The sequence below is a fragment of the Notothenia rossii genome, assembly GCF_949606895.1.
Source record: "Notothenia rossii genome assembly, chromosome: 2".
Lineage (NCBI taxonomy): Eukaryota > Metazoa > Chordata > Actinopteri > Perciformes > Nototheniidae > Notothenia > Notothenia rossii.
In genome coordinates, this window is record NC_136904.1 from 7,300,433 (window position 1) to 7,323,880 (window position 23,448).

The 23,448-nt window shown below is 41.1% G+C and overlaps 1 protein-coding gene across 2 annotated transcripts in view; it reads left to right on the plus strand.

The window, feature by feature from the left end:
* Positions 1-23,448, plus strand: part of LOC307030657 (transcription initiation factor TFIID subunit 4) — a 128,775-nt gene that overhangs the window by 40,587 nt on the left and 64,740 nt on the right. For both annotated transcript variants that reach the window (XM_079667210.1, XM_079667211.1), the window contains one exon: positions 12,350-12,519. In XM_079667210.1, coding sequence (XP_079523336.1) covers positions 12,350-12,519 — 170 coding nt within the window. The remainder of the gene's footprint in view (positions 1-12,349; positions 12,520-23,448) is intronic.

Here is a 23,448-nt window from a genome sequence, read left to right on the forward strand (position 1 = left end):
CAGTTAAAGTAAATGCATTTAAATACAAGTGGAAGCCAATGCAATTGTCACTTGTCTTTGATTCAGCAGGTGAACGTATCTCAGAATGTCGAGTTCTCTGCTATCGTCACATGGTGGCAGCATTTCCCTGAGATCTCTCACATGACTACAGGCTACACTCTCAGCTAAAGCTATGAGTGCTTTACCCCGGCTGCAGCCTGGCCACCTGCCTGCCCTGCTGGTCCATCGCTGGCCCCTTTCTCTCTGCCTGCGCCCAGCACATAGCGACACACACACACACACACACACACACACACACACACACACACACACACACACACACACACACACACACACACACACACACACACACACACACACACACACACACACACACACACACACACACACACACACACACACACACACACACACACACACACACACACACACCAGCCGATAGATCACCATCGCCCTCCTTGTGTCGGTGTCATCGACAGAATTACTGATGAGCCACATCTTAATTTAGAAATACAGTAATTGTGTCCAGATGGTTGGAATGTCTGGATGCGGTTCTGAAAATACCTTTCGGTGAAGTCAAACACGCGGTATTTCGCCCGCAGCTTCAACTCTCTCTCTCTCTCTCTCTCTCTCTCTCTCTCTCTCTCTCTCTCTCTCTCTCTCTCTCTCTCTCTCTCTCTATGGTCTCGTCTCCGCTTCAGCTGGGCTTTTGTCTCAAAACATAAAAGGTTCATCGCCCACATGCTGGCATTTTAGTTTTTTTTCTGTGTGTATTTGTGTCTGTCTGCATGTGTGTGTGTGTGCATATGTTTGTTTGTTGGTTTGAACATATGTGTATCTTAGCATATTGTGTGTGTGTGTGCGTTTAGGGTTGCCCTGGCATGACCACGTTGGGAAGAGGAGTCTGGGTCACATGGGCCAGCGGGTTCATGTGTAATGGCTCCCGTGTCCTGAGGGCAGAGGCAGCGCCCGGGGCTCTGATTGATAAACCAATAAATCTTTAGCAGCGTTGGTAATTAAGCTGTCAGGCTCGCTTGTTACTGACGACCTTTCCCCCCCCGCGGTGGTCACAGTGCCCTCCACACACACAAACACACTAGTTTCAACACAAGTCCAATAACGCAAAGCACCCACTGTCACGGAAGAAGCATGTCGCTGACATTTCGCAGCATATTTTGCTTTCATCAAGGTCAGGCGATGATGTGCCGGCACTTTCCCTCAAAGCCTGGCTCCCAAACTGGCTTCTGTCCATGCATCTGTCTCCACATGCAGGTCGTTGGTGTTCCTCTTCCCACAGAACGCTCCTGCTGAACCTCCTTGGCCGCTATTTATTAAATTAAGTGAAATATGAGGTTGCTGATATTGATTTGAATGTTTAATGAGTGATGGAGATTTGTTGACTTCTTGATCTCTCATTTTTTTGTGTTATTTTGCACTTCGCTCTTTTTTCAAATTTGCATTTTGAGAAATTGCAGAGCGTACGATAAATATATAAAGATTTAAATAAGTAAATAATAATCAATGAAAGGAGGAGGAGTGGGAAGGAAAAAGACAAAAAGGAAATAAAATAACTGATTGTATAAATATTCATTTGTAGAATACATCTTCTTTGTTTTGTATTTGCTCTTCTTCCTTTCAATTATTTTTCTAATTGCACTTTAAGAAATTACTCTGTATTCGAAAAATACATATAATTAAATAGGATAAAATAATAATCAATGAAACAAAACAATTATAATAAGATAAAGTGTACAGATAACTTATACATTCAAGAGGAAACAATATATTAATAAAGAATAAATAAATAAATATTTATAAAGCGCTTTTCACAGACAAGTGCTTGACAAAACAATAAAACATCATCATAGGAATCGTACAATGATAAATGAACACACAAGCCACGTGTTAAGAAGTCATAAAAGCTCCAACACATAATAAAAACACAATGAAAAAATAGTAAAATAGAATAAAATCAGGCACAGCGGTTACCCAAACAGGAATGTCTTTAAATTAACCACGGGTCTGAAGGTGGGTACGTGGGACAGGCAGTAAGTTGAGCTTGTGTGACCTGAGTGGGCGGGCTGATATGGATGAATTAGGTCGGCCACATAAGCAGGAGTCTGACCGTGCCATGCTCTGTAGGTGAGAGTGAGGATTTTGAACTGTATCCTATAAGCTGCCAGTGAAGAGATCTGAGTATCGGGGTAATGTGGGACCGTTCATTTGAGCGGGTGAGAAGTCTTGCAGCTGCATTCTGGACTGCCTGCAGACGACCAAGAGCAGACAAGCTGAGAGAAGAGAACAATGCGTTGCAGTAGTCAATGCGAGATGAAATAAACGCATGGATAATCATTTCTAGGTCGGGTGTTGAAACTACAGATCTCAGTTTGCTGATGTTTCGTAGGTGGAAGAAACAAGATCTCGTCAGTTGCTTAGCATGAGTATCAAACGACGCGGATTGGTCAAATATTACCCCTAAGTTACGTAGTTTGGAGTTGGCAGCAGAGGAATATGGTCCAATACTTTTCAAAATCATGGGCACAACCTTTTCTGGTGCAACAACCAGAAATATAACTTAAGTCAGCTTTCCTGTGTTTCTTGGCAAGTGCTCTTTAACTAAAATTATACTATCACCTTTATCCTTGTACCGTAAACTCTTCACTTGTTAGGTTTCAGCTGGACTTCAGTTTGTCTGAAAGCTCTCAGACTCGTTCGGTTCACTGTTTGCTGTGGTTTTCTCTGACCTGAGGACATCAACATGTTGGAGCAGAGCCGGTGACACGTTGATCCGTCCGACGCCACCGTGTCTTCACAACCCGAAACATGAACATAATGAACCCACCTGTCAATGGAGGTGCTTCCTGTAAAGATTCAAGAAACAACAACTTATGTTTGCTTTAGAAGCTGTCGGATCAGGTCTGGTTTGATGTGTTTTCAACATAATTTGCACTAATGGAAGAATCACTCAGAGCCTTTACTTAAGTGTAACACTGAGAAAACACTTAAATGCAAGAGGCACCTTACTTAAAGGTGGGGTAGGTAATTTTGGAGAAACCAGCTCGACTGCGCTAGGATTTGAAAATACACAACTGGAACATATCTGCCACTTCCTCACAGAGCCCCTCCTCCAACACACAGGAACGTGCACTTGACCAATGAGGGCACGAGATCAGTTTGTGCACAGATGGAAGGCTGACAGGCAGGTAGGCCATCCAGTTATTTTAGCCAGGCCGGCTCAGATGATTGGTCGTACTTTTTACAGCGCCACGGCTTCCACAGATGACATTTTTTTTATGGATTTTTTGTCTAAACACTTCAGATATTCATTGCTATCGGGATGTTAAGAGCATTCCATGGAATATAACAAAAAGTGTATCTCGAGCCGGTTCCTCAAACTTACCTACCCCACCTTTAATGCTTAAAGTATGACAAGTTATTGTGTAAAAATGTTTGGCTGTTAGTGTACAGCAATACATTTTATTCTATAAGATCATCATATGATTTTAGCATCACTAAAGAAGTCGGTTTTTGGCTCTGTGACGATGCATTTTCTCAAAAAAGTAGGAGATGTTTCTCACTTTCTTCACAAAAACTTGAAGATGCATGGTTTTGAATGCATAGGGAGAAAAAAGAAACAGGAAGCCAGTGTAAAGACTTCAGAACCGGTGGTGTGGAAGTGACCGTTAGATCAAATAAAACAAAACACGGTCAGTCAGCATCCATCCTGCACAGACTGATGTGTAGACTGCTGACACTCTGACAGACACACACACACACACACACACACACACACACACACACACACACACACACACACACACACACACACACACACACACACACACACACACACACACACACACACACACACACACACACACACACACACACACACACACACACTGCAGGGCTTGTGGGGTTTCCACTATCGCTCCAGCCTTCTGTGTGTGTGTGTGTGTGTGTGTGTGTGTGTGTGTGTGTGTGTGTGTGTGTGTGTGTGTGTGTGTGTGTGTGTGTAGTTTACAGTACAGAGTGAAAGCAGCTGTCTATGTGCCCCCCCCCTCATCTCTCTGTAAACACTCAACATCCGCTGTAATCACAAGAGCCCGCCGAGGCCCTTAGACCTCTGCCAACCTCCGAGCTGAGCCCCTCAAACACAGCCCTGCAGTACATGGTGGACATAAACACACACACACACACACACACACACACACACACACACACACACACACACACACACACACACACACACACACACACACATACACATACACATACACATACACATACACACACACGCTTTGGTTGCCAGTGGATTTCAAAGTCCACCGGTCCTTCCCCGTCATTTACCAGCAGAGAGAGAGAGAGCGTTCTGTGGTCGTTTCATCCTCTGCTGCTCTGTTATGTTCCTGTTGGGCTTCTTTATAAATACTTCTGACTCAATTAAAACTTAAAAGTGTCCTCCCAAAAGTTGTTGATGTAGAAATTTTGGAACACAATAGGATTCAATTAAATGTTCAGAGAGGCCTTTTTGAGGGAAATATTGGCACTCCAAAACGCCCAAACAAAGAAAAATAGGAATGCTTAAATTGTTGTATTGACGACCGCATCAAACCACTTTATTTTGGCAAATACCGTCAAGAAAACATGTACGATTACACGCAGCAAGGTTACAGTGGGGAATTACTGCAGCTTGAGAGTGGGTGGTATGTTCAGTTATAAGATTTACTCATTGAAGATCCAACAGTGTTTGTTGCTGGGCTTATTGTAGAGCTTCCACTAATCGATAGACAGGAAGGTAATCGGCGACTATTTTGATAATAGATTAATCGTAACATTTGCAAGAATAGAAGAAAATGCTTTTTTCACTCACTTAAATGTGAAATTGTCCCTTTTTTTGTTTAATATCAAAGCTGACAAAACAAGACACTAGGACAACACATGGGATGGTCATTTTTCATTATTAAAAGACATTTTAAACACAAATGTATAAATTAATCTAAAAAATAATCGTCCAATCTCTAATATATAGATTTCTTGCTTTTTTTGTTTTTATACTTAGTACAAATGCATGTGCTCTATATATATATGTATATATATACATATATATATAATAATGCTGTCAAAATGATCGCGTTAACGGCGGTAATTAATTTTTTGAATTAATTGCGTTAAAATATTTAACGCATTTAACGCATGTGCAGAATGGCCCGCCCCATACATCCCACCAGGGGCAACGCCTGGGTAGACTACAGCCATAACAAGAAATGGCTTAGCCCCACCTTGAAAAATGATGTTAAAGTAAGCAAAACAAAGTCTGCCAACTCGCGCAGAGTAAATTTCACAGACAGCAGTTAGTAAGATTGATTTCAGTTGCCACTTGTCTGGAAATACTGAAGACCAGAAACGGTTTTGAAAACTTTTGTCACGTAGTGATCGTCTTCTCAATAGAACATCTTTGATAATGTCTTCTGGCCAATCAGAATCACGATAACGGCGTGGTGTTGTTGCAGGAAGTCCCGACGGAGAATACTTTTGCTGTAGTGCATCTCTATACATCGATACAACATTACGTGCTGATAGAAATCAACACGTAATGAAATAAGACCCCATGGTTTGATGATTGATAGGTGTGTGGGCTGTCTTTCATTTTAACACACAGAACAATGTTATAATAAACATACGTATACTGTATGTTAAATGGATATGTATCCACCTTCTTTCATTTATCTTTCCATTCCCACAACAATATACATAAAGAAATGGCATATTTTGGACATAGTTCGAATGGTGATTAGTCATGATTAATACATTTTTAAGCTGTGATTAATCTGATTACAATTTGTAATCGTTTGACAGCCCTAATATATATATATATAACAAAAGAAAAAGATGGCAAAACAATAATGATAATAACACAAAAAGACCATTACAGTAATAGCAATGAAAAAAAGAAACCAAAATACACAATGACATGACAGAAACAGAAAACCCCCTAAGACCACTCCCTCCCAAGCAGCTCTGTTTTTTTGCAGTTTTCCCCCCAGTGTTGTCATCCTCACAAACACACATCTAATATCCTATAAAACAATCTAAATAGTGCAAGAAGAAACAGAAATGGAAATGAAATATTGCAAGTCACCCTTTCACATTTTATAAACCGATCAATTAGTCAATTCATTTTGAAAATAGTCTGCTAACGTTGGTTGCAGCTCTGGTTTTTCGCCCCCCCCCCAGTGTTGTCATCCTCATGCTCATAAACACACATCCCATCAGCTGCTGTAGCTCTCTGCAGAGGGCCATGTCTCTCAGTGTGCAGCAACACGCCTGAATGGCCTGGCTGTTAGTCACAGGGATCAATCAGGACCCCCGCATGGGCACAGGGACCTTTATCCACGGGGGTGAGGGGCTGGTGATGGAAAGGGGGGAGAGCAGGAGATCTGAACGCACCCCCACCTATCCTCAAATACAACCTCTAAATGGCAAAGCAATCCTCACACCACCTATGGCGTGCCCTCGCTGAAACACAGGCTTGATATGGAAACGACATGCATATGTATTCATGTGACCGCCGGCTGCATGGCCCCCAGCAAACCCCGACCAATAACTGAGAGGCTGCTCTTTAGCTCCCGTGGAAGCTAATTACATCTCTGCTTTATTAGGGCCGAGGTATAGTCGGGAGTGTTTTGCATTTCATAACTCATTCCCTGCTTTTAATGTCAGACCTGTCTTTGGCATTCTCGTTTGATTTGAACCCCGGCGATCCCAAACAGCCTGATATCAGACATCCAAAGGAAAAAAGAGACATAATAAATTCAGAATATTACCATTGGATGGGTGGTGCTTTATGTATCTATGCAGTGTTTGGCCTGGCATATTTGTACGTTAACAAATGTTGATATCTCAGCACTACCGATACTGGTAAATCTTACTGGTGAAAATAAAACACTTACTTTCATCTAAGGGATTGATGCTAAATTCAAGCACCATTGGAAAAGAAGCCTAGTTTTATGGCTTCATTTCGCTTAAACCCTTTATTTCATTAGGGCTTATTATATTAATAATTGACGTAATAGACTAACGCCACACATTGTAGCTCCTACTGTATATAACCTAAGCCAATTTGCAGGAAATACACTTAAAGGTGGGGTAGGTAAGTTTGAGAATCCGGCTCGAGATACACTTTTTGTTATATTCCATGGAATGCTCTTAACATCCCGATAGCAATGAATATCTGAAGTGCTTTGACAATAAATCCATAAAGAAATATCATCTGTGGAAGCCGTGGCGCTGTAAAAAGCACGACCAATCATCTGAGCCGGCCCGGCTAAAGTAACTGGATGGCCTACCTGCCTGTCAGCCTTCCATCTGTGCACAAACGTATCTCGTGGCCTCATTGGTCATGTGCGCGTTCGTGTGTGTTGGAGGAGGGGCTCTGTAAGGAAGTGGCAGATATGTTTCGGTTGTGTATTTTCAAATTCCAGCGCACTCGAGCTGGTTTCTCCAAAATTACCTACCCCACCTTTAATCGATACAGATAATACGGTCAATAGACTTTTAGTCAATTTTTACCCCTTTGAGGTTAAATAATGTAAAACTAGAAAAACGATTACAAAAATATGTGATGTCATTTGAATGTAGAATGTATGGGCAGAACTAGAAATCACTGGCGGGAACAGAAAGAGAAACACTACAGCGTATCTTTACGAGGCCGCATACATTGGAAGTAAACCCGTAAGCTAGAAACTTCTTTTGGACTGAATAGGCTCCATCTTTAGCTCTGTTACCCAGTTCTTATCTGTATATCATCGGAAATGTTTACATCCAACGAAGTACAAACACTTATTCAAATCATCAAAGTATTACATTTCTCTATATCCAAATCCAGAGTTAGTTCCCTCCCTTAAACAGCTCTATGGCCCAATGGATGTGGAGAACTTCCATTGGCGTTAACGTCTCCAACGCTGTATCCAGTTCTCTTTAAACATCCATAAGGTAGCAGTGTTTCTTCTTCACCTGAACAAACATGGCCTCAGGCGTGTTTCTTCCTAGGACAAGCAAAGTAATCCATGAGGACGTGAGGAAGTGAGGTGCAACATGGGGGATAGTCCTATGTATCCATGCATGTGTTGTCATGTAGATCCTCTCTGTAATTAGACCAGAGTAAAGGAGGAGGAGAGGAGGGAAGGTAGAGGTGTGTGAGCTTCAGGGACATGCTCTAATCGTCTTTGTCAACCTCCCGCTGTGGTGTCAAGTTTCATATCGGCTCTCTGTGGCTGCACCGTGGTTCAGGAGGGCCTCAGTGGGGTGGAGTTGGCTGAGGGCGCCTGAAAGACCCTGGTGCCCCGCGCTGAAAACACACAAAAGCACAGCAACACACGCACAAGCTCTGTCGCAACCAACATCCGTGGCATGAAGGCAAATGACTGTGGAGGTGAGCCAGTGAGCGGCGAGAGTTCGCTCTGTGTGTGTTCTGCACTTCTTTGTTCCCTCCGTCAAAGCCACTCAGAAAATCCGCCGCTCGCTCCCGGCCGGTCCTCGAAGCACAACACGTCACCGCTCGGATAATTCAGGCCAGAATCAGTCACTACATGGAATTAGTCCTGGTGACAACTCACAGAGAAAGTTGCAGGAAGAAGGTCACCTATTATACAAAATCCACTTCTTCTTGTCTCTTCTACATCAGCATGTGTCCCCTCTTCTTCATGTCTCTTCTACATCAACATGTGTCCCCTCTTCTTCATGTCTCTTCTACATCAACATGTGTCCCCTCTTCTTCATGTCTCTTCTACATCAACATGTGTCCCCTCTTCTCCATGTCTCTTCTACATCAACATGTGTCCCCTCTTCTTCATGTCTCTTCTACATCAACATGTGTCCCCTCTTCTTCATGTCTCTTCTACATCAACATGTGTCCCCTCTTCTTCATGTCTCTTCTACATCAACATGTGTCCCCTCTTCTTCATGTCTCTTCTACATCAACATGTGTCCCCTCTTCTTCATGTCTCTTCTACATCTACATGTGTCCCCTCTTCTTCATGTCTCTTCTACATCAACATGTGTCCCCTCTTCTTCATGTCTCTTCTACATCAACATGTGTCCCCTCTTCTTCATGTCTCTTCTACATCAACATGTGTCCCCTCTTCTCCATGTCTCTTCTACATCAACATGTGTCCCCTCTTCTTCATGTCTCTTCTACATCAACATGTGTCCCCTCTTCTTCATGTCTCTTCTACATCAACATGTGTCCCCTCTTCTTCATGTCTCTTCTACATCAACATGTGTCCCCTCTTCTTCATGTCTCTTCTACATCAACATGTGTCCCCTCTTCTCCATGTCTCTTCTACATCAACATGTGTCCCCTCTTCTTCATGTCTCTTCTACATCAACATGTGTCCCCTCTTCTTCATGTCTCTTCTACATCAACATGTGTCCCCTCTTCTTCATGTCTCTTCTACATCAACATTTGTCCCCTCTTCTCCATGTCTCTTCTACATCAACATGTGTCCCCTCTTCATGTCTCTTCTACATCAACATGTGTCCCCTCTTCTTCATGTCTCTTCTACATCAACATGTGTCCCCTCTTCTTCATGTCTCTTCTACATCAACATGTGTCCCCTCTTCTTCATGTCTCTTCTACATCTACATGTGTCCCCTCTTCTTCATGTCTCTTCTACATCAACATGTGTCCCCTCTTCTTCATGTCTCTTCTACATCAACATGTGTCCCCTCTTCTTCATGTCTCTTCTACATCAACATGTGTCCCCTCTTCTCCATGTCTCTTCTACATCAACATGTGTCCCCTCTTCTTCATGTCTCTTCTACATCAACATGTGTCCCCTCTTCTTCATGTCTCTTCTACATCAACATGTGTCCCCTCTTCTTCATGTCTCTTCTACATCAACATGTGTCCCCTCTTCTTCATGTCTCTTCTACATCAACATGTGTCCCCTCTTCTTCATGTCTCTTCTACATCAACATGTGTCCCCTCTTCTCCATGTCTCTTCTACATCTACATGTGTCCCCTCTTCTTCATGTCTCTTCTACATCAACATGTGTCCCCTCTTCTTCATGTCTCTTCTACATCAACATGTGTCCCCTCTTCTTCATGTCTCTTCTACATCAACATGTGTCCCCTCTTCTCCATGTCTCTTCTACATCAACATGTGTCCCCTCTTCTTCATGTCTCTTCTACATCAACATGTGTCCCCTCTTCTTCATGTCTCTTCTACATCAACATGTGTCCCCTCTTCTTCATGTCTCTCTGAAAATGAGCTGATCAGATTTTGGCCACTTTATGATGTCATAACGATGTTTTGTCTTGTGTAACCATTAGCCAATCAGCACTGTTGAAACGGGGCTGAAACAGAGGGGATTATGGGATGCTGCAATGATCTGTTTGGTGTTTCAGCCAATCAGAGACATGTTCTGTATATATCTGAGACCTATAATATATTGACGAAAAACAGTATCATAGGAGACCTTTAATACAAAAGATCGGCAACCTTCTGTTCTCTTGCACTCGACAGACAGGAGGGTGCCACTGGACCGTTGTCAGGCAAATTATCATACAGATGTTACCTGTCTTATGTCCCTTTTGTTTCCTGCTCCTCTGTATAAATGACATTGCTTTTCTGTGTAACGGGGACAGATTTCTTTAGTACACATTGGTGTTGGTTATCTGTCCTTCCAGCTGGAAATAAGATTGATTTAGTTAAATGCTATAACTCATTATTAAATAACACAATGTTGGTTTTTAGTTTGTTTATTTGTTCTTTCCTTACCAGAAGGTGATTAAGTTTGGCATTTCCACCACCAACGCAATGACCCAAACACAAATCCTGCTTGTTTACACTCTAACGTGTCTCTGCGTATATGTAATAACATGTAAACAGTGGGAAGCCAGCAATATGCCCGTGAGAAATGACCTGTGCATCGAGAAAAAAAAATCAAAGTGCAGCAAAGCAGTATCTAAATAGAGTTTGTTGACATGAGGGTATTGCCAGATTCATCACAGCTCCGTCCCAATCCTCAGGAGCATCTTTACCCACCGAACAACGTCCGAACGCTCTTCATCTCCCTGCTCACAGCGACACAAATAGACCCCGCGATGGGAATTCTGTGCCATTATGACCAAAGCATAGCCCTCTGTAACAAAACGCATGCTTATTGTCATCCCAGGGTATATTCATGAATAAAAGCAGGAATACATTTTGATATTGGGACATTAGGGCTGATATTAAGTAAGGGCTCGCGTACAGGGCTTTTCCTCAAACTGAATTATTTGTCCATGTCGATGGAGCAGAATCGTGCCTTTGTCCTTTAGGATGTTTTGTTTATTTTCCTTACGTTTTGTTATATCGAAAAGGAAACTGTATACACACCAACCAGCAGGACACAATCCCTAAAGACATCGTCCCAAATTAGTTTTCCCCCTGTACGACCTTCAATGACTTTGGTTCACCCTGAATGACCTTGTTCCTCTGCTGCAAGCTGGAGTTTCCTTTGCACTAAATTGTGTGATTGTCTGCCAGAAGCTTTCATTACTTTTTCCAGTTTTAACATATATACAATATCGTTTTTAGAACTTAGTTGTTCTTAACTATATCAGAATCAGAATCAGAATACCTTTATTAGTCCAACAGAGGGGACATTTGCAGCGTTACAGCAGGAAAGAGCCACGTAAAAAAAAGTACTAAGTTATAATATAATAAACAATATGCTAAATAAATATATACTTTACCAGGATGAAAGATTTTGGTCGTAGGATGTATTGTTCTTAAGTTATCAGATAGATAAGCTGAGCCAATGTTAGCGTCAGTTGACCAAAAAGATAGACCTTGATTTTAAACATGACACTGCTTTATTTAGTAGCTTTACCGGTTTGACTCAGTGTGTCCTTTAGTTATAGAAAAGGTTAACTTCTGCCGATAACTCTGCTTCCGTTCAAATCCCCCTAAACGTCTGGATCCTATGTAATCAGAGGAATTAGCTAAGCAAACTCCAATCGACCCTCGGTTCCCAGCCATCAGTTCATTTTCTACCAAATAATTGTTTAAATTAACTTTAATCAGTGTTTTTACCAGTTTTATCAATGGGCTAGTTGTTGTCTGATAGGAGGACACAACTCTGGATAACTCGGCTTTCTGTAAAAACCTATTAAATGCAGTAATCAGGTAAAAACTGACTGCAGTGACGGCGATGGTGGTGAAAAGACAACCCCCATGATCCCAAGCTCCTTCAAGCCGCCACCAAACTTCGTCTTTTTGTCACAGAACAGGTCATATTGTTTGTAGTTAAAGTTTCCAATTGTATGTGTTTTGCTAATCTTCCATTTCCCATGTTGCAGGGACGATGATGACATCAACGACGTGGCCTCCATGGCCGGGGTGAACCTGAACGAGGAGAGCGCCAGAATACTCGCCACCAACTCTGAGCTGGTGGGAACGCACATCCGCTCGTGTAAAGACGAAGCCTTCCTCCATCCGGGACTGCTCCATCGACGAATCCTGGAAACAGGTAGGACAGACTCGTAACATAAAGTACACACATCCTTTACTCAAGTAGAAGTACAGATACTCGTGTTTAAAAATACTCTGGTAGAAGAAGAAGTACTGACTAAAGTTCTTTACTCAAGTCAAAATAAAGAGGCTTTGAAATGTACTTCAGTAAAAAGTACCCATAACTAGCAGCTGTTTTAAAGAGTACCTGACCTCCCTTTATATTAATAGAACAATAATGTCATTGTTAGCTAATGAATGTTTCCATGGTGACCAACGGCAACATGACAACGTTTTCATTGGTCCCTCTTCTTTAGAGAAGAACAGGAAAGGATGGATACACGGATCGTGTTCAAATCAATAGGCATGCAATGACTCTACAGGACTGTCTCAGAAAATTAGAATATTGTGATAAAGTTCTTTATTTTCTGTAATGCAATTAAAAAAACAAAAATGTCATACATTCTGGATTCATTACAAATCAACTGAAATATTGCAAGCCTTTTATTATTTTAATATTGCTGATTATGGCATACAGCTTAAGAAAACTCAAATATCCTATCTCTAAATATTAGAATATCATGAAAAAGTATACTAGTAGGGTGTTCAACGAATCACTTGAATCGTCTAATTAACTCGAAACACCTGCAAGGGTTTCCTGAGCCTTGAAAAACACTCAGCTTGGTTCAGTAAACTAAATCACAAGTATGGGGAAGACTGCTGATCTGACTGCTGTCCAGAGGACCGTCATTGACACCCTCCATCAGGAGGGTAAGACACAAAAAGAAATTTCTCAAAGAGCAAGCTGTTCACAGAGTGCAGTTTCAAAGCACATCCACAAAAAGTCTGTTGGAAGGGGGAAATGTGGCAGGAAACGCTGCACAACCAAGAGAGATGACCGCAGCCTTAACAGCATTGTGAAGAAGAGTCGCTTCCAGAATTTGGGGGAGCTTCAAAGACAGTGGACTGAAGCTGGAGTCCAGGTATCAAAAGTCACTGTTCACAGACGTGTCCGGGAAATGGGCTACAATAGCCGTATTCCCATGGTCAAGCCACTTCTGAACTCAAGACAACGGAAGAGGCGTCTGACTTGGGCTAAGGAAAAGAAGCACTGGACAGTTGCACAGTGGTCCAAAGTCCTCTTTTCAGACGAAAGCAAGTTTTGTATTTCATTTGGAAGTCAAGGCGCCAGAGTCTGGAGAAAGGCTGGAGAGGAGTAAAGTCCAAGTTGCTTGAAATCCAGTGTGAAGTTCCCACAGTCAGCGATGGTTTGGGGAGCCATGTCAGCTGCTGGTGTTGGTCCACTGTGTTTCATCAAGCCCAGAGTAAATGCAGCTGTGTACCAAGAGATTTTAGAGCACTACATGCTTCCGTCTGCTGAAAAGCTCTATGGAGATGAGGAATTCATTTTCCAGCATGATCTGGCACCTGCCCACAGTGCCAAAACCACCAGTAACTGGTGTACTGACCATGGCATTACTGTCCTCGATTGGCCTGCAAATTCCCCTGACCTGAACCCCATAGAGAATATGTGGGGTATTGTGAAGAAGAAGCTGAAAGACACCAGACCCAACAATGCTAATGAGCTAAAGGCCGCTATTGAAGCATCCTGGGCATCCATAACACCTCAGCAATGCCACAGGCTGATTGCCTCCATGCCACGCCGCATTGATGCAGGAATCCGTGCAAAAGGATTCCCAACCAAGTACTGAGTGCATTAATGGACATTTTCAAATGTTTGATTGTGTTTTGCTGTTATAAATCTTTTTTTTTTACTTGGTCTGAGGAACTATTCTAATTTTTTGAGATAGGATTTTTGAGTTTTCTTAAGCTGTATGCCATAATCAGCAATATTAAAATAATAAAAGGCTTGCAATATTTCAGTTGATTTGTAATGAATCCAGAATGTATGACATTTTTGTTTTTTTAAATTGCATTACAGAAAATAAAGAACTTTATCACAATATTCTAATTTTCTGAGACAGTCCTGTAAATAATAATGATCACGCCACCAAACACACATTCAGACTAAAGGAACCAGCCTGTTTGGAAAATGAGAGAAGTAGAAAGTACAGGTATTTGGGTTCAACATGTAAGAAGTAGAAAGTACAGGTAATTGAGTTCAACATGTAAGAAGTAGAAAGTACAGGTATTTGTGTTCAACATGTAAGAAGTAGAAAGTACAGGTATTTGAGTTCAACATGTGAGAAGTAGAAAGTACAGGTATTTGAGTTCAACATGTGAGAAGTAGAAAGTACAGGTATTTGTGTTCAACATGTAAGAAGTAGAAAGTACAGGTATTTGAGTTCAACATGTAAGAAGTAGAAAGTACAGGTATTTGAGTTCAACATGTGAGAAGTAGAAAGTACAGGTATTTGGGTTCAACATGTAAGAAGTAGAAAGTACAGGTATTTGAGTTCAACATGTAAGAAGTAGAAAGTACAGGTATTTGAGTTCAACATGTGAGAAGTAGAAAGTACAGGTATTTGAGTTCAACATGTGAGAAGTAGAAAGTACAGGTATTTGAGTTCAACATGTAAGAAGTAGAAAGTACAGGTATTTGAGTTCAACATGTGAGAAGTAGAAAGTACAGGTATTTGAGTTCAACATGTAAGAAGTAGAAAGTACAGGTATTTGAGTTCAACATGTAAGAAGTAGAAAGTACAGGTATTTGAGTTCAACATGTAAGAAGTAGAAAGTACAGGTATTTGGGTTCAACATGTAAGAAGTAGAAAGTACAGGTATTTGAGTTCAACATGTAAGAAGTAGAAAGTACAGGTATTTGGGTTCAACATGTAAGAAGTAGAAAGTACAGGTATTTGAGTTCAACATGTGAGAAGTAGAAAGTACAGGTATTTGAGTTCAACATGTAAGAAGTAGAAAGTACAGGTATTTGAGTTCAACATGTAAGAAGTAGAAAGTACAGGTATTTGAGTTCAACATGTGAGAAGTAGAAAGTACAGGTATTTGAGTTCAACATGTGAGAAGTAGAAAGTACAGGTATTTGAGTTCAAAATGTAAGAAGTAGAAAGTACAGGTATTTGAGTTCAACATGTAGGAAGTAGAAAGTACAGGTATTTGTGTTCAACATATAAGAAGTAGAAAGTACAGGTATTTGAGTTCAACATGTAAGAAGTAGAAAGTACAGGTATTTGTGTTCAACATATAAGAAGTAGAAAGTACAGGTATTTGAGTTCAACATGTAAGAAGTAGAAAGTACAGGTATTTGAGTTCAACATGTAAGAAGTAGAAAGTACAGGTATTTGAGTTCAACATGTGAGAAGTAGAAAGTACAGGTATTTGAGTTCAACATGTGAGAAGTAGAAAGTACAGGTATTTGAGTTCAACATGTAAGAAGTAGAAAGTACAGGTATTTGAGTTCAACATGTGAGAAGTAGAAAGTACAGGTATTTGAGTTCAACATGTAAGAAGTAGAAAGTACAGGTATTTGAGTTCAACATGTAAGAAGTAGAAAGTACAGGTATTTGTGTTCAACATGTAAGAAGTAGAAAGTACAGGTATTTGAGTTCAACATGTAAGAAGTAGAAAGTACAGGTATTTGGGTTCAACATGTAAGAAGTAGAAAGTACAGGTATTTGAGTTCAACATGTGAGAAGTAGAAAGTACAGGTATTTGAGTTCAACATGTAAGAAGTAGAAAGTACAGGTATTTGAGTTCAACATGTGAGAAGTAGAAAGTACAGGTATTTGAGTTCAACATGTGAGAAGTAGAAAGTACAGGTATTTGAGTTCAACATGTAAGAAGTAGAAAGTACAGGTATTTGAGTTCAAAATGTAAGAAGTAGAAAGTACAGGTATTTGAGTTCAACATGTAGGAAGTAGAAAGTACAGGTATTTGTGTTCAACATGTAAGAAGTAGAAAGTACAGGTATTTGTGTTCAACATGTAAGAAGTAAAAAGTACAGGTATTTGAGTTCAACATGTGAGAAGTAGAAAGTACAGGTATTTGAGTTCAAAATGTAAGAAGTAGAAAGTACAGGTATTTGTGTTCAACATGTAAGAAGTAGAAAGTACAGGTATTTGAGTTCAACATGTAAGAAGTAGAAAGTACAGGTATTTGTGTTCAACATGTAAGAAGTAAAAGTAAAAAGTCGTCAGAAAAATAATTAGTGGAGTAAAGTACTGATACCAGAAAGATGTACTTAAGTACAGTCACGAAGTATTTGTACTTCACTACTTCCTACCTTTGCATTTAACTCGATAATGTTCGTACGGGAGCTGCTGTTCGAAAACCAGCGAGAATCCCCCCTCTCTTCTTCTCTGAGCAACAACGCAGTAACATCCCGGCTGATGAAATCGCTAACTGTTCTCTTTGCGTTAGGAACAAGTTGTTTCTGTATTTATAGTGTCATCACTAAAGACATTTTTGATTTTCTCTCTGTCAGTGGTTCAGTCTGAGCCTTTTCTTGTTTGGCCTTGGTTTAAATTTGATACACTTAACAATTCTTTCACCTCCTTTAATGAATTCTTCAGTGGCTGTCTGAACTCACTGGACCCGAGGCGCACACATAAATACTTTATGGGTTTGTCTTTTGAAGGCTGGCTGTCAGATTGTCCTCTGGTCTAAAGGAACAGAGTTTAGAGGAATGAGACTTGGCGGCGAGATTTTGACTCTTTCTCTGTTTTTACTGACACTCTGAAGGCACAGTATTGCGTGTGCTAATCAATACAGGCGGAGAGGTTTGTTTGCAGCCTCACAGGAGAGTGATAGTGTCTTCATTACCTCTTCTTGCTACCGGCGGTGCTTTTTATTGCTTGAAATATCCTGTCGGCTCTCGCTGCACAATGAAACCTGTGAAAACGTATAATGAGCTGTATTACTCAAAATAAAAACATCTTGCTCCTGTGCATCAGATCTGGAAACACTCCGCATAACGCCAGGTGACGGGGAGTCTCGCGCCCTCTTCTTAATTAAAGTATCTTCGGTGCAGCACGGAAGCCCGCGGGTCATGTTTCGTTACGTGGACTCTCGGCGCGGTTGTTATCCCGTCACCTCGAGGCAGAAGGGGTTGTTTAAAAATATAAATCTTTCCTCAGGGGGGGGGGGGCACGCAGCGTGATGCAGGGCAGGAGGCTAAGGCGCCCCCTGCTGGGGAAGTGGCACTTATGCAGGGTAGTTGTGTCAGTGATGGGCCTCTCCGCGCTCTCAGCTGACAGCAGTCCGAGGGAGGCCCCCCCGCCTGCCAGCTCCACTCAATCAGAAACCTCTGCAGCTCTAAAGCTCTCTGCTACTGAGGAGCATCCTGTTGGAGCTACACTGTGACCTCTCCTGCCTCCTGGTTGTTCCTGCAAGACGATTCCATTTCAACATTCCAAAGTTTTATTGTATGCACAAAGCTACAGTGTAGAAATGGCAATGAAATGATTCGGACCTGAGCGCCTCCAACAATGCAACATAAAATACAAAAATAAAAAGTAGTGCAAAAGGTCTATATACATGTATCCGTTCAGCAGAAAGTGATACATCTTCCATCGCAGACCGAAAACACACCTTTTTCGACTGCACCTCGGCCAATGAAATCTCTATAGATATTGTAAAAATGTACTAGCACTTAAAACGTATTGGCTTAGTTGAAGCTAAGGTACTAGCACTTCGAATGAGTTGGCATAGTTCAAACTAATGTACCTACATGCTTCTTGTTACTCTGTACCCTCCTGGTTGAATGCAAGTGTCTGTCCAATGAAATGTAATGTATAGTAGAGTTTGTGTGGTCGGCTCGCATGTTGCGGACAAAGTTAGAAGCACACAACAAAAAGTAAACAAACGCTGAGTTGGAGAAGAGCCAGAAACACGGCAGCCATCATCACCGGCGCCATCTTAGCTCGTGGGTTCCTACATGTGTGTTTTATTATGTACCATGACCCAAGGCATTCATTGCTTTACCCATTGGATATAGCTTCCTTTTGAAGGCGATATCTCAGGAACGATTGCAGGTCATTTCTTTAAATTTGGCACAGAAGTCCGATTAGATTCAAAGATGAACTGATTAGATTTTGGTTGGGAAAGGTAATTGTGACCTCACGTGCGTCCCATTGTCGGTACAACGATATCTCAAGCACGCGTTTGGCGATTTTCTTTAAATTTGGCATTAACGTCCTCTTTCCCCCGGATAAACTGATTAGATTATGGTGCTCAAAGGTCGTTTTGACCTCATGTCCACCATATATATACCGTATGTGATATCCTTTAAAGTACATTTTCCAAATTTGGCTCAAACGTCCACTTGGACTCCGTGATGAACTTTGATTGGATTTTAATAACCAAGTCCATTGTGACTACACACAAACATCCCGTTCCCGTGAACATGATATCTGAAGTATATCTGAATTTCTTAAAAGTTGACATTTTTATAAATATTTCCCACAAATGATTAATTGATAACCATTTGGAGAAACGTTGAGTAGTTGTTGGACACATACAACTGCATAGTGGTGATTGTAGTAAATCTTTTAAATCAATTGAAGCGTCTTGATTCCCCATATTTCAATCATATCTCTCTTCTGTGTTCTAAACAAACACTTGTGCTGCCCTCCTCTCCCCAAATCTCCCTCCCCTCATATTTCTTCAGGCTGGTCCTTCAGCCTCAGTATAGAGAAAGGGGGGGGTTCAGAAGCAGCTCTCTGGCCCCCCATCTCAGGAACCAGAACACAGGCACAGCTGGAGCTCTCTAGAAAAGCTCCTCAAAGTAATGAAGGTCCACACACACACACACACACACACACACACACACACACACACACACACACACACACACACACACACACACACACACACACTCATATCTACTCAACATGTCTCAAATGATCAGATTCTAGGACCGCACAATATATTACTACAACCGTTTGTTTTTGGAATAGACATTACGTTTAATTATTCAATATATCTTTATATCACAATTTAATGGCTGAAAATAATTGTATTTATTTAAAAAATATGTTTTTTTAATTTATTTTTATTCTTATTTTATGTATTTATTAAATATTTTTTCAATTTGATTTATTATATTGTTTTATTTATTTATTATATGTATTTATTATTATTGAGTTATTCTTGTTATATTCCTTCCTTTGTTTATTGAATGTTTTAATTGATTACAAAGGAATATGTAACAGCTTGCATAGGAAAGGGGGTGTAGTATCGTGTATGAGAAGTGCTATATAAATAAAGTTTGATTTGAAAGATAACAGCATTGACACAAAACACATTGTGATTTGTTATGAGAGAAATAAATATGCAGTTTCTCTCAACCATACTTCCTTGAACCTAATTCCCTTTCAAAACAAAGGCAGAGTCTCATGCTGCGCTCGCATCATGTCAGTTTCACTGTGAAAGTAGCATGACCTGCTCCTGGGGAAACACACACACATATCAGCGTTATAAATGTAAGACATGAGATCCAGTCATAGAAATAAAGCAGTGTTTGAAGTGTCTCAGGACCTCGGGTTATTGTGTTTTAGTTTGGACCTGTTCTAGTTCACCAGCAGCTACTTTTCATAACCTTGTTTCTACTAAATAAATATTCCAGTTAGACCTCGATGCAGATTGTGTCTCTCTGTTGTGTTGAAAGTGATGAGCAGACAGCTCCTGCGTGAGAACACATCGTGTTATCTAACAGCCGCATGACAAGGAGAAGGAAAAGGGAAACATGAATACATGATCTATGTTTACATAACTCCTACTTGTTATATCAAAACATTGGATAGATCTCAAACATGGAGAGGGCCACACTCACACTGTGAGGCTGACTTTATACATGTCGGTGCTTTAAGCTAAATGCCTTGGTTGCTGATTGGCTAATGGTTACACAAGACAACAAATCGTTATGACATCACAAAGTGGCCAAAATCTGATCAGCTCATTTTCAGACAGGTTTTTATAGAAATGGATCAGGACAAAAAGAGAGAGAATCTTTGTTCTTGAAACTTTCAGAGTCTCTTTCCACAGAGGGGACACATGTTGATGTAGAAGAGACATGAAGAAGAGGGGACACATGTTGATGTAGAAGAGACATGAAGAAGAGGGGACACATGTTGATGGAGAAGAGACATGAAGAAAAGGGGACACATGTTGATGGAGAAGAGACATGAAGAAGAGGGGACACATGTTGATGTAGAAGAGACATGAAGAAGGGGACACATGTTGATGTAGAGAAGAAATGAAGAAGAGGGGACACATGTTGATGTAGGAGAGACATGAAGAAGAGGGGACACATGTTGATGTAGAAGAGACATGAAGAAGAGGGGACACATGTTGATGTAGAAGAGACATAAAGAAGAGGGGACACATGTTGATGTAGAAGAGACATGAAGAAGAGGGGACACATGTTGATGTAGAAGAGACATGAAGAAGAGGGGACATATGTTGATGTAGAATAGACATGAAGAAGAGGGGACACATTTTGATGTAGAAGAGACATGAAGAAGAGGGGACACATGTTGATGTAGAAGAGACATGAAGAAGAAGGGACACATGTAGATGTAGAAGAGACATGAAGAAGAGGGGACACATGTTGATGTAGAAGAGACATGAAGAAGAGGGGACACATGTTGATGTAGAAGAGACATGAAGAAGAGGGGACACATGTTGATGTAGAAGAGACATGAAGAAAAGGGGACACATGTTGATGTAGAATAGACATGAAGAAGAGGGGACACATTTTGATGTAGAAGAGACATGGAGAAGAGGGGACACATGTTGATGTAGAAGAGACATGAAGAAGAGGGGATACATGTTGATGTAGAAGAGACATGAAGAAGAGGGGACACATGTTGATGTAGAAGAGACATGAAGAAGAGGGGACACATGTTGATGTAGAAGAGACATGAAGAAGAGGGGACACATGTTGATGTAGAAGAGACATGAAGAAGAGGGGACGCATGTTGATGTAGAAGAGACATGAAGAAGAGGGGACACATGTTGATGTAGAAGAGACATGAAGAAGAGGGGACACATGTTGATGTAGAAGAGACATGAAGAAGAGGGGACACATGTTGATGTAGAAGAGACATGGAGAAGAGGGGACACATGTTGATGTAGAAGAGACATGAAGAAGAGGGGACACATGTTGATGTAGAAGAGACATGAAGAAGAGGGGACACATGTTGATGTAGAAGAGACATGAAGAAGAGGGGACACATGTTGATGTAGAAGAGACATGAAGAAGAGGGGACACATGTTGATGTAGAAGAGACATGAGGAAGAGGGGACACATGTTGATGTAGAAGAGACATGAAGAAGAGGGGACACATGTTGATGTAGAAGAGACATGAAGAAGAGGGGACACATGTTGATGTAGAAGAGACAGGAAGAAGAGGGGACACATGTTGATGTAGAAGAGACACAGAGAAGAGGGGACACATGTTGATGTAGAAGAGATATGAAGAAGAGGGGACACATGTTGATGTAGAAGAGACATGAAGAAGAGGGGACACATGTTGATGTAGAAGAGACAGGAAGAAGAGGGGACACATGTTGATGTAGAAGAGACATGAAGAAGAGGGGACACATGTTGATGTAGAAGAGACATGGAGAAGAGGGGACACATGTTGATGTAGAAGAGACATGAAGAAGAGGGGACACATGTTGATGTAGAAGAGACATGAAGAAGAGGGGACACATGTTGATGTAGAAGAGACATGAAAAAGAGGGGACACATGTTGATGTAGAAGAGACATGGAGAAGAGGGGACACATGTTGATGTAGAAGAGACATGGAGAAGAGGGGACACATGTTGATGTAGAAGAGACATGGAGAAGAGGGGACACATGTTGATGTAGAAGAGACATGAAGAAGAGGGGACACATGTTGATGTAGAAGAGACATGAACACGTGGATTTTGCATAATAGGTGACCTTTAACAAAGCCCAGTTACGGCTCATGGATGTAACGTGCAGGTATTTGACCTGATTAAATGTCAGCGGGCACCAAACTGGTTAAGGAATGTGTTTCTCAAGTGGACGTCTGTACTACATTTTATGGCATTTAATCCAATATTTCTCAAGACATCTCACTCAGAACTCTAAATGTGAACCTCATGCCGGTCCTGTTAGAAACGTCATAGGATTACCAAATTAATTAGAATGTATTTTCTGGGAAACATTAATATCTGAGCCAAATGTCATCATCTTCTATCCAACACTTACGGAGATATTTAGATTCGACCAAAGTGGTAGACGTTGCCTTCCCTACAGCCACATGTCAAAAATGCAAAACGTTTCACCCAACTGGAGATGTTAGACTATGTATAGCAGGTTATCCCTGTTATCTGTTCTGTTTTGTACCAATGAAACTAAATATCAAAGCTGTTCAGTTCATTAGTGTTTCTGGGTCCAGAGCTTTTTTTTGTCTCGGTCCAATTTCTTCGTGTTTTCGCTCACAGAAAAGTCTCTTAAACTTTCTCTGAAATATTAATGTCCCTGAAAGATCTTGTTTTTTAAGGAAGCGGAGCCTATTAGTGTTCGTCTTCTGACCTTGTGACATTGCCACATGTGTTGCCTCTGTAATCACAAGGCTAACAGGCCTCCCTCCATCCATTTCAAAGCTTTATCGGATCTGCACTATATGTATTGTGCAGCTGATTTACATAATTGGTGTGGTTTACTTAAAAGGGCGCCAGAGAGAAAAACGATGGTAATGGAATAATTTAATAGGAAGTTGGAATCGGAAAGTAACCCACCAAAGTCCTCTTCTCTTTTGTTATGACTTCAGATGGTTCTTAGCTCCGAGGAAACTCAATTATCTTCCTCCTACGATGCGAGATGGTCAATGTCGTTTACACACTCGAAGACGCTCAGCTAGTGAAGCCAAGACAGTGAAACAAATGAACCATCCAGTGGTATGGCTCCGATGTCTGTCTGGGAGTGAATTGCACGCACTAATGCAGACAGTTCTGTGTGAATGTGTGTGTGAGTACAGTAGGTGTGTATAA